The sequence below is a fragment of the Limulus polyphemus genome, unplaced genomic scaffold (assembly GCF_000517525.1).
Source record: "Limulus polyphemus unplaced genomic scaffold, Limulus_polyphemus-2.1.2 Scaffold1909, whole genome shotgun sequence".
NCBI classification, from domain to species: domain Eukaryota; kingdom Metazoa; phylum Arthropoda; class Merostomata; order Xiphosura; family Limulidae; genus Limulus; species Limulus polyphemus.
Window position 1 is genome coordinate 2575 of NW_013667519.1, and position 13545 is coordinate 16119.

The following is a 13545-nucleotide window of genomic DNA, read 5'->3' on the forward strand; positions in this document are numbered from 1 at the left end:
CACATTCTTGATGTAGTCATAATGTGGAGAATGAACTGAAAAGTAAAAAAATCTATAAAATTTAATATGATTTTCATAATTTTATACAAAAGTCATAAACGTTGACGTCATACTATTTTCCTGTTGATTAAAATCTAATACATATTGTTACAACAGCGGAAGTCACGTGAATCTGGGAGCATGCACGCTGGAGTTTCTCGAAGGATCATCAATTTGCCTGGCAACTCTAGTCTGATCGAGCTGCCCCCTTTTTTTAATATATAAGCCTGGCGAGAAAAACCAGCGGGGCAGATTGAAGAGATAGATAATTGAGTCAAGCAAACAGTAGGCACGGTAAGTAAAGTGCGTGTGAATCACTGTGATGTATAGCGTGTGTTATAAAAGTTGTTAAGTGTATTATAAAGAATATACTAGTTTTAATTAAGAAAGGACTTGTATCGCTGAAGTTCCTCGGAAAGAATTTATACGAAAAATTATCAGACGAGCAGATACATAACGGTATGCTTTTCTCGTCAAATTTGTTGGACAAGGCTCGACCAGAACAAATTTCATAAGACTATGGAGGAAATATCCAACAGGTTTTACTCAGTAAACATGAAAATACACAGACATATTGATTTGTTCTTAAGTTTTATGTCTTAAAAAGCAATAAGCCTAATATTCGTGATAAAACTATTTGCACTCTAGCATATATTTTTCTAGTAATAGAACTATCGATAGTATTGTCAATGCTGCCTGCCTGCATTTTCTGATCCGTTTTCATTCGGCTCGCATATTATTTTTAACCTAAAGTAATCTTATCAACGCATTGAAAAGTAGCAAACACAATATTTTTTAGAAGAATGTGCAGTAAATCCTTTTACATTTTCTGTGTTAGCTGTTGTGGAGAAACGTTTTCAGAATAAAAGCTACATTTTTCCTGTTTAAAGTAGACGAATGAAATAACCAGCGGAACATAACTTTTAAACTTATACTACACGTAGAATTATTTAAGTTTAAAATACGAAAGAAAAACTTGATTTATTATTATAGCACAGTTGTGTTTATAAATACATATAAAGTTTAGGATATTAATCATCGATATTAAGTGATTTATAACATTTACATGCGGTAAATTCACGAGGACGTTCACTCATGGCACCATTCTTACTATATATTTCAAATTCGTGGTTTCAGTTTCTGAAATTCCAGCATAGTTTTGAGTGTCAACCAGAGTAGATGATGGGACACTGTATAAGCCATACTATGGAACGTACAGTACCAAATTTAACGGCATCTGAGTGCAGTGATATTCATAAGGACATAAAAACTGAATACTACACAATGAGAGAGACCAAATCAGAGTCTTTTTTCGAAATTCATCTTAACGATAAACTTCCACTTCACTCTTGTTCCGAAACTATTTCTAGTAGCAGTACTAGTTTTCTTGATTCTCGAGCCAATGCCTCAGAACAGTCATCAATGCTTCAAAATTCTAAGGTACAATCGAAGTTAAAAAGTAATTACCATAATTTTGTACTGAGTATGCCGAGTACATACTACACTGGATCATTAAATAATTCTGAAAATTCTACAGCTTCCAGAATTAAAACTAAAAGACACTTTTTAAAGTGGACATCACTCACAGGTTTGCTGTCGGTCCAACGGCGTTGGAGAAATCCTGACATTAATAGGGGCGATATTGTAAAAAAGAATGTAGCCTACCGATGACAAATGTGTTGTATTTTGAAACTAAAATTAACAAACAAGTTTATAAGGTAGGCTTATTAATCTGAAATTCAGCCCCAAAGTCTTGTTTATATAATACTTAACTGTATCTTGTTGAAATGTCAATGAAATTTGTCGTTAAATAGATAAACATTGAGGTAGACATAATTCATTATGTTAAAAAATCAATTTTAAGTAGGCCTAATACTTCGAGTTAGTTTTTAGACTAATAATTATTAAAGTACCAGTACGTAATACTCATTCTATGTAAAAATATCATACTGTTAGGCCTATAATTTACTTAAACCTTTACTTCAAAAGTAATACTAAATTAACCAAAACTAAACTGGAATCAGCATCACGCAGCCTCATTAAATGTTACCTAAATGTTGCAAGTCAGCCTAAGATTAATTAATTTAGGCCAAATTAAGTTAGTAAAGTTACTAATGTAGCCTCGATTGTAGAAACCTAAAGCATTACAGGCTCTTATGATTTACTGTACTTTTGTAAAGAATGTCTAAAACTTTGTATTTTTTTTTTGGTGGGAAAATTTTGCCACTTGAAAGATACTAAAATTGTAAAAAAAAAAAAGAAAAAAAGAAAGGTGCTATGAGATTAAATATGAACCAATTTTGCATGAAACATAACTTCATTAATTGCATGGCTGGTCACATAAAATCCAAAACATCCAATGAAAATTCAACAAATCGTCATTCTGTTGTAACACTGCATAAGAAGCTAGACTAAAATCAGCATAAATATGTAAATTTTATTATAGTAAAATACTGGACTGTCTACACGCTGAGTAGTTATTAATTGTTAAATTATATTACTAATTTAAACAATTTTGTACAACAGTATTATATTAGCTATTTCAATCATTGGCTAAACATACGTACATATATGCACTACCAAAATAACATGTTAGAATGTTCCATTCTTCTGTGGCAATAAGGCTTCGGATTTTCAATTACAAAGTATCAACAAAAGCTATTACATGCGACCATTTCAAGCCAAAAAATTCTAATGTTCATCAGAAGAATGTATATTATGTAGAAAACGTTAAATAACATATGGAGCTGCGCTATAACAATATAAACAAAATTATTTTAGATCACAAAAATATGGGGTTCACCTACATGCGTGCACTATTTATTAGCAGCACATCTCTTCAATATCTAAAACCCTGTAAAATATTTCTGATATAATTCACATTTTCCTCGGGTATAATTTTAAATATATCTTCCCAGAAAATATTTTATCTTTAACTATTCGTCATCTCCATCCTGACAATGGCACCCTATATTTTTCTACAGAGGTAACCATTGCAGGAAATTTGGAACCTTCATAATCAACCATAACAAACTATCCAGCAGCGACATTCCATTTCATATTTGTTTACTGCTGATGGTGTAGCATGTCCTACTGCTGAGTCACCCTGATCAGCTTCATCTGCAGAACCGCATCCTGAACCCAGGCTCCCAATTTCATTTTCTGACACTTCATTAAGTTCGTCCTTTAATTCACTCTATGCTCTACTATCTCCTTCTTCAGTCTGGGTTTGATTTCCATTTTCACTGTGGGATTCCATTCTTGGTGGTCCTGGATCTGGGTTTTTCAGCTGGGTCAGATCTTCATAGCCAATATTCTTTCCTGGGGGAACATTTATTTTCTTTGGTCGTCATCGGTCGCGACTCTCATCATCATCAACTCCTATAATTGTCCTCAACATGCCAAGAACAGCATCTGGCACACTATTACTTACATTTTCCATATCTTCCTGGGTGTTGGCTGAAAATGTATCCTGCAACCTCTGCAAAACCTGTGGTGGAGCTAGAGGGAAGATGAACAACTTCTTAAATCCAGTCTGCAAGTTTGTACTTGTCTCAGTGTCATTAGGGATACAAAAAAAACAAAAAACATACAGTTTCTTCAGCAGTGATGGAAATACATCTTTGTTCAGGGTTTTGCATTCTTATCGCCATTTGCTTTCTAATCATCCATGGTTTTTCTCCAACACTGTTTCAAGGGTTTGTAAAATGCAACGTCAAGTGGTTGCATCGTATGAGTTGCATTGGATGGCAAACAAAAAAAGGAGATATTACTCTAATCAGCAAGCCTCTAAATATTTTCTGTAAAGGAGCTACTCAAATTATCTCCAATAACTACTTCTTTCCCAGGCAAACCTTTCACATGAAATAGAAAAACTTTGGAACTCGTCTGTGAAATAGCAAGTATCAAACCAGCTGCTCCGACTCCTATTATATATCGGGTTCCTTTAGGTCTTCCTTCAGGCCATATTATTTATAGGTTTTCCATTTTATAAACCACTTAACTTGGTATCATTTCACCTGGTGCAGATCCTTAAAACATCACTGAAATGGATGATTTACAACTATCTCTAATTCTTTCTACATACTTTACTCCACGTTTAAAAATGCATTTCTTGACCCCAGGGTCATAACACAAATTGTATTCATCATATTTGAAGATTTTCTGCGGGGACACTTCCTTCGGTGTCTCTTCTAGGTGCTCAAAGTACTTCCTGACTTCTTCAGCACTAACATTTGTCCGTGATATTTGAATGTTCTGACATGTCATGCAATTTCATCTTTATGTTTATCCATAAAAGGCATTTCCCGTTCAGGTGATGGAAAGTTGCTGGAAAACTGCTCTACGACCTGTGCGTTTAGATAGTTGATCATAGTTCTTTGCCATAAATCTTATACCAAATGTATCAAAGGGGAATCCCCAATCTGCCGCAACTCGTATATGATCTACGAATGACTGCCCCTCTGCTTCAGTGAAGACTGTTTGATGTCCCGTTTTCCGTCATGTATTTGTTCAATTCGTGACTTTGCGTTCCAAGGGGAACTTGTACTATTTGCTGGCTTTTCAAAGGAACATTTTCTTCGTTTTTATCTGATCAAGAGCCTTTTTTTACATCTTCGTTCTTGTGGTGACGAAAATAAAACCGCTGTTTGTAGTGTCTGGTCATTTTGACAGATGTGACTTCTTTCACTGGGTATATATGATTGTTGGTACGAATTACATACGAGATGACCTGAAATTCAAAACGTCTCAAACTAGGTAACCCTAAACACATATGTATACAAAATGATGAGGTATTTGGTCAGTTGAGCCTCAAATACAATATTAAGATAAATTAATCCTGAGTTTGTGGTTACATTGAATGTCTGAGGTTACTGTTCAAAGTAACCTCAGACAGCCCTATTATCTACATACATTTCACATAGCTTGCTAAATTATAAAGTCATCCAACAAGCAGGTTCAGTTATCTTTCTCAGTCCGTGTGTACGTAATATAATTTACACTTAAGCTAAATTTATTGGTTTGATTACCATGAAAACGTGATTATCATGTGTTGATGACGGCCATGTTTGACAATTTGCTGCGGACCTAATTTCTTTCTCAGAAATATTTTATCATCAAAATTCATCTATAAAATAGTAAGAATAAAGATTTTAAGGTAAATAAAAATTGTTTTAACGCATTGCTGAATTATTATGGCTGGTTAAAATAATCAAAATCTTTTTCACAAAGAGTGTTCAAAGTAACCTCAGATTACGGTAGTATTTTTTACGACCTTATTTCTAGTGGAAGCTACTATTTATGATGTCAACAAAGTTAAAGTCTGAATACTAGTTTGAGTCTGATGTTGAACTTTCTTTTTTGAAAGAGACTTAACACACTAAACATCCATATAAAAATATTGATTATTTATCCCTCTTTACAATTTTGATCATAACTTTTCAATCTTATTCAAGCACTTTATCCAACCTTATTAGCCTATGTTTCAAACTTATGGCTTGAAATTCTCCTTAAGCCAAAATTACTTTCAAAACTATTTTTTACCAATAGTACCTTTGTGAGCTAGGAAATAAAAAAATGATAATGGCGACCATGTTCGTTTTTCTGATTGTCAATGATAGTATATCAAACATTTGTTATAGGATTCACGTTAGACTACAGATTTTTCATATCTCTCATAATTTATTTATTACGGATTTCGAATCATTTACATAGAGCATTTCAGATCTACTCCTTTCTTTCCCCCCACAATTTATTCCCAGGAGGCTTTTCGTTGAATATCGGCGCTTGTCCAATGGGTTGAAAGAGAAGAGACAAAAATTTACATGAAACGGTACTTACATATGCAGTACGCAAAATTTAGAGATACTGTTATTTAGATAACAAGGTGATGAACATGTGGGAATAAGCCTAATATACCACTTCTGAGATTGAGCGTAACTTGACACACAAAAATAAATGAATAACGAATAATTTCAGTGATATCGGTTGTGCGAAATTCAGATAAACTATTTCACAGTGCTTGCATGCAATGGATGACTCTCTTTTTAATGATATGGGACATTACCAAAAAAACAAAAAAAAAAACAGACCATCTCTCATTTATGTAAGTTGCCACTGTAGTCAAAAATCGTAGATAATAAGCTTAGCGATAGTTATTAATATACGATATACAGTATTCTAAAAAGAGACTGGAATATATTTTTCATAATCTAAAAGGAGTAAATTGAACTCGATGAATGATCGTGTTAAAAAGTCTATATTATTTCTAGAATATTTTCTGTAACAACATAATGTCAGGTACGGTTTTTGTGTGAAATGTTGTAATGGAGAAGTTTGGTTAGGAAGTCTTTCCCTATCTCCGATAGTTCCTGTTCCGCTACCGTGTAGCATACATTTTTTCTGATCCTCTCGAGAAAAGTCTACATCGATAACACTTCCAAACAACTGATATTCTCAAACCATCTGTCACAACTCTATTTACCGCAATGTATGTTTAAAAAGTTACAACTAACGACGCTGCTTATTATAGATAAAGGTTTGGAAGATGTTCCACACACGTGAACATGTATGTGAAACACAAAATATGTGCTTAATCACAAACACTTTTCACCTTCACAGGAAAACAGCGTAATACTCCTTTAGTTTAGAATAACAAATAGAAGTAAATATGATAAGAGTACAATGTTCTTCAATTAAGCAGTGAATCCTAGAGAATCCATGATACCCAACCATGGTCTAGCGAAAATAAGATGTATAAAATAACCATTATAGCATGTAACCTTAGCTCAAGGCATTGATTAATGTAATTTAACAAACTGAAAAACATCAGCACAATGTTGTTGTTTTTTTTAAATGTACCTGAATATAGTAAATATACTTTCCTCTCTAGTTGTAAAAGGGTAAAACATAGCCATTATTAACTGCTATAGGTAAAATATAAGGTGAATATAATATGCAAAACCTGCTAACTGGTAGAATAACAAAACTGAACCATCCCAGGATAAAAAGACTATGTGCAAGTTAAGAAATACTGAACAAAATTAGTATGATACATTAAACTAATTAAACATTTCTGATTCTTGGTGAATAAAACAAACCTAAAAACTATTGGTATTTTATATATATATTAACAGTGGAGAACAAGCTACACTTGTTGGGTGTTGGTAAATACAATCAATACTGCACCTACAAAAACTAATTCCTATCATATAAATGTAATGAAACTTGTTTGTCTGCTGAATTTTTCAAAAAAGTTACATGAGGGCTATTTGTGCTTGCATCTCTAATTTTAAAGTGAAAGACTCCGGGGAAGGCAGCTACTCAACACTACACACCTCTGTTGGGTTAGTTTTGTCAGACCAAACAGTGGGGTTTGACCATCACTCTTATAATGTACACACAGCCCCAATGCCAGAGCATAATTTATTTTGGTAGCAACAGGATGCAAACCACAGAACTTAGCTCCAAAGTCCAGTACACTAACCACCAAAAGGTAGTGAAGTGTGCATGTATTTTACACCAACATATATACATAGGAAAACAGTTATGAGAGAAAAATAAAACCTGTCATGGGCTTGTTAAGATTTCAGTTTTTAAATATTACCAGCCTAATTGTGATATTTCATGAAACATACATAAATATAATATTACTGAAAGTTTTTAATTTACCTCCCTTCTTAGTACAGAATTTCTAGTTTCTTTTACTTTATTATATGTTGAGCATGCTCTTGCTCAAACTAATGAGTTATTTGAATAGAGAAATTTGTAGCAAAGACTTAATAAAAATGAGCAATTTATGTGTTGAACTTAGTTTTATTTACTTCTGTATTAAACGATCTCAGAAGAAATCAAATCCCTGGACCATCTTAAGACATTAAGTTAACCTACTCAAATGAATTTGCTATTAAATAAATGGATAGCAGCTGGTATGGTCCATGGTAACTTCATATAAATTGCCACAAACCTTGTGACAGTGAGCTAGTATAACACCATAACAACTATGTACTATGTTTTCAAGAGATCTAATGAAATATTCTGTAAATAGCAATCTGTCTTTGGTACTGAGTGTATACAAATTAAAGAACAATACTTGGACCTGAGGTGAAAGTCCCATCATGACATATTTTTAAGTTTTAAATACAGATAACTTTACATTAAAATAAGCAAAATTCTAAAGAAAATAACAAGTCTGAATTCTGTACAATGTTTATCTTTAATTTTTCATCCAAAATGTACACAGCTTCAGATATAGTTGTATTTAATATTTAAAAAACACCTCTTTATGAAATTTACCTTGTTTTAACTTCTTTATACAAGTATCAGTTACTTTTACTATTTATAAACTAAATATAAGATGACAAAACAAATCTGGGTATCAACAGCACTGATGTTTTCACATTCAAATTTAGGCATTGATGTGCAATGCTGTAACAAACAATACAAAGTTCAGTTCTCATTAGCTTTGTACTTAGTTATATTAATGGTTACTGTAATGTGAAAGAATACTTACAATACATCTCAAGATGAAAGATGTAAGACTTTATACTAATGAAACATTACTAGTTTTATTAATTACTGACATTTCATACCCCCTTCCTCCAATCAGTCACACTTAAGTAATGTATGTGGCTACCAGAGAACCTGAATACATTTTCTGTAATGTGACTATTATGCAAAGTATTTATATATTTTGAAATAACAATTAATACAGTAAATAACTGCTGAAATCTGACACAATTTTTAAAAATGTTCATTTTTGAGCAGTGAATTTTCACAGATGTCAATTAAAATATTTTAATGAAATCATTTATACTTAAAACATTTGTTAAGATTAGCTGAAATGGTGTTAAATTTGTAATATTAATATCAAAACCTTTTGAATATCTAACTTAATTACATGGAGTGTAAGTGCAACTGATCTATACATAGTCATCATGTGGTAGCATAATGTTATTAAAGTTAGTACCATATTTGTGAAATGTGAAGTAAAGTTAGTATTTATAAAATAATTTAAATGCCATTTAATCAGTAAAACAGAGTAAAGAAGCCCAGTTGTGTAAAATCAAATTGTGATGCAAATAGTATACACAAATAGCGAATCATACATTTAGTCACATAAAACATGCAACTATAAAAAAAAAATTGGTATTATAGCTCATTTTGTCCATTAAGTAATTCACACACCATCATCAAACACTTTGATGTTTTGAAAATTAATCTGTTTTTGTTTTCATACCTAGATTATGTAAACTTCACAGAAAGGTTAAAACCACCACTACTTGTATTACTGTTTATTCCCTCCAATAAATCTAAGTAACTTTGATGTTGGTGACAATATGTAAGCTAACAAAATCACTAGCTTTTGTAAGTGCAATACAGTAAGTTGTTGTACAACTTCATAGATATCCTCAGTATATTACTATAATTTATGATACTAAAAGAATTAACCCACTGTAGGGCAAATTCCTGACTTGCAGACTATCCTGTTTCAATACAAACAAGATATGTCTATTTATTTGTAACTACATTCTTAGGCTTAAGTTCTACACAGAGCTACATTTATAATGTAAACTGCTGTTAGCAGAAAGATCAGTTATCTTTAAGCCTAATGCATACAGTTTATAATTATATTTTTTTTTTCACCAGTGAAGTCGTTTTACTGATAAATGTGTAATTATACTCTCATTTCTTTTCAAAGTATAGTGTTTAGTTAGTTCACTAGAAAAAAAAAATAATTTTTGCTTGACAATCTCTACAGTTAACCAGCAAGACAAAACAAAATATTTTAAATTCTTTCTACAAAAGCCAAATTTTTTAAATTAGCTAAATTACATATATATTTTTATTATACACCTAATGTCTGAATTTCTACTAACACTCCCAGGGATCCAGTTCAAACATCTATTAGAGCAGTTTACAATCATACAATTCCTTAACTGCAAGGAACTTTAGTTTTTTATTCAAAAATAATAAAAAAGAGAAATTTGTAGTACTAATTTTCTTTAACATTCAATTGAATTTCATGTAAGGGATACAATTGGTCAACTCTCTATTATTCTACATGGATATGTACAACATCAAATTAACTTCAGAAATCATGCTGTTCTTCACCGAAGTTTCTACAGTTAAATATGCAAATAAAAAAATTACTTCACATGAAATCCCAATTAAAATTTTCTTTTAAATTTATGAAAGAGAAAAATAAGTGAGAGATGTGATGGAGAGTCTGCATCTTCCTTTGCAAAGCACCATCTTCTGTTAAATGAAACCACTTTTGGACATCATTATCACGTAACTTCTGAACAAAATAAAACTTAACTGTCAAATAGTAATGTATCTGGTATGCTGCATCAGAAATGAAAACTTGGCATGGTAGGAGGGGGAGGGGGGGAGTTTGGAATGATAGGTGTTTTTAATAGTTTGTATTTGTAGCACTGATGGCGATGATCAGCTCATACTTATTTCTCAGTTTTAAACAAACTTGTCATTCATTCTTGTCACTTGTTACCCATCAAATGGCTGAGATTACCTGAGGCAGCACCCTGAAGTTGTCTCATCATATTTTGAAGTCCTGACATACCACCTGGTGTTAAAAAAACAAAATAATTAAGAAGGTTTTAAAGATATGTCTTTCAAAGAGAATAAACTATCACTTTTTTACACCTCTAATTCATATTTTAGAATTTATATTCTTAACAAAATATAATCATAAATGATAAAATTTACACTAAACATTAAACTTATTTGCTTAGAAAAACAAAAAACTTTAGAAATTATGTGGAGATAAGATTAATCTATTCATAGTCAGCAAGGTCAGAGTATGAGCTATAATAGTACGTCTTTCTTAATTTCATTGTGAGAAAAATACTTCACAATCAAAAATGACTTACTATGTTTCTGAAAATCAAAGGTTCTAAATCCTTCAGCAAATACAAACACTACAAACTAGAGCATTCAAGAATGAAGCCCATAAAGCAAATTATCAATTCAATCTGAGAAATGCTGCAAAAGTTTTATTTTTTAATTATAAATACCTTTGTGAAGGTAACGGTTAAAATTTTTCAATAAAATCAGTTGGAAGCACAATATTACATAACCTTTTGGTAAAATTAATGTCTTAGTTACAAAATTACAACAATACAATATAGGGCAAATAAATAAATAAATATAGCTTTACGTACATAAAGTGTACATATAATGGTATAATGTAAGAATATTAATAAAATATAAAGTTAAAAAGCATAAAAAGGTTTCTTTTAAATTTTACTTAAGTCAGTCAAATACAACAAAGTAATTTGGCTTAGTAAACTAGATGTGAGAAGTAACTAATACACGTCATATGATCAGGTTTATTTAACCCTATGTGCACAGATGGAGGTCAATATGCACATGCAATTATTTTTTCACAAAGTCTCATTAAAAATGGTATTATGTACTTGATAGAGTTATCAACTATTCTTTTTACCCTACATTAATGAATTAGCAACAGTTCATGGTAGAGGAAATACCATATATAGAGGAATATTGGAAGAAACTGTAGATATGCATTTCAGAAGCTCTAGAAGTTGTGCAAATACAACATGCAAACTGTACAATGGATAAAAGTATTCTTATTTTTCACATGAACATCACTTTGCATTCTGACTTGCAAGAGTCTGAGTAACGCTGACATTGTCAATTCATAGACATATCTTGAGTACAAATACTTTTGTAACACACCTGATTTCTAATAAAAGCTTACTACATTTTGTGCAGATACATGAAGTAGATTTGAAATTAAAGTCAATATTTCTTCTCCAATATGGGGTTAGTTCAATGGAGCAGCCACATGCCAATTTGGTTAAGCAAAGTTAAGACTGCCATGAAATGCATGAGTAAAGAACAAAGCAAGTCCTAATGTAATGAAAGTCACTTGAGCAAAACACTGACCACATAATTCTTTTCCCTGACATTGGTTTTAACTATTTCTTTGTATTTTCAGATTTTATCATGCTGCAATTTCATTTGTTTTTTTAACATAATTACAACTTGTTTTAATTAAATAATTTATTTTCTTCCATTAGCAAAAGATTTACTACTTTCCAAACCAGTTCAATTTATTTTTGTGGCTTCTATCAAGTTATCAAAATTTAACAGGCCTATCTGAAAATTTCTAATATCAAAACTTATGCCATTGTTCACACCATCTAATGAGTTGGAATAACCCAAGTCTTAATGGCAGAAAATTAGAAGTATTTACACGTACTAATTAAACAATCCCTTGTACATATTTACAGATATACTTAACATTGTAATATAGTTAACAATGTAGAAAAATTAACCTGTTAATTATCAATTTACTCATTTCCAGACTCTTCTGTTTCAATATAAATGAAATAAAGGGCAGGTTTATTAGAAATGTGATATACTCAGAACTAACTAAATTTGCAAGCTAAACATATATACTGGTGTTACTTTAAAACTAAGTGAACTGAGAACCTAATGCAGAAAAAGTTGACAACTGAAGTAAATATTCAATTCTTAATTTGTCTTATTATTATTCACAGAAATGAGGATTCAAACAGTTTCACATAAAAAGGAAAAAAAAACTGCTGTACTATTTCCATTATAGTTAACCAGCAAATTCTACTTTTTATTACCAAACAAATTAAAATCATTATATGAAACACTGGATGGTCATACTAACAAGGTTAAACTCCATATATTCAGTGTCTAAGCTTTATGAATTTAACTAAACACATTTCAGTACTTCCATTAGCAACCATTAAGAATTTCATCAGCTAAGAACACTTTCTATGTGTAGGTCTAACTATAAAAAAGTTCACTAAAGTACAGAAAAACCCAGCAATACTAAAGAGGGGGATTTACTAAACTACAGTCAATCCAGTAGTACTGGAGAAGGGGGATTCACTAAACTACAGTAAATCCAGCAGTACTGGAGAAGGGGGATTCACTATACTACTTATATTCCACTGGAAAAGGGAATGAATGAAGATCAAATTTATGTAAAAATTCACAAAGTACCAAAAAAATTTAACAAAAAACTGCAATCAGATATTTTTAATCATAAAAGAAATAAAAAAGACTTAAACTATTGTTTAAAAAACTGAAAATCTAATAGCTATTTCACATATTCTACATATTGTTACATACCTTTAGAATGGCTTTATTGTAATACAGATTATTTAGGTCTATTGTTAAATTTACTTTTATTATCTTACCCATTTGTTGCAAAACCTTAGGATCAATCATCTTGGCCATATGTTGGTTCAGTTTTGCCATCTGTGCTGGATTCACATTCTTTCCCATATCACCACCTAAGAAAGAGGATATTATTACACTTTTAAAAACAACATAATCCGTAATATTTGTAATCTTCAAAATAAATCTATAGATGTTCACTTTAATTTACCTCTTCACCAAAAATTAATGCTTTTTATTCAATTATCAACATTAACACTTTATCATCTCCACCTGTCTACTTATGCATGCTAGACATCATAT

At 31.4% G+C, this 13545-nt stretch overlaps 1 protein-coding gene across 1 annotated transcript in view; it reads right to left on the reverse strand.

Moving 5' to 3' along the window:
* Positions 1–8235: 8235 nt before the first annotated feature.
* The window catches only part of LOC106465324 (signal recognition particle 54 kDa protein), a 39025-nt gene continuing 33715 nt past the window's right edge, over positions 8236–13545 (reverse strand). The window contains exons 14-15 of the mRNA XM_013925536.2: positions 13263–13358; positions 8236–10624 (exon numbers count right to left, since the gene is read on the reverse strand). Coding sequence (XP_013780990.1) covers positions 10539–10624; positions 13263–13358 — 182 coding nt within the window. The 3' untranslated portion in view covers positions 8236–10538. The remainder of the gene's footprint in view (positions 10625–13262; positions 13359–13545) is intronic.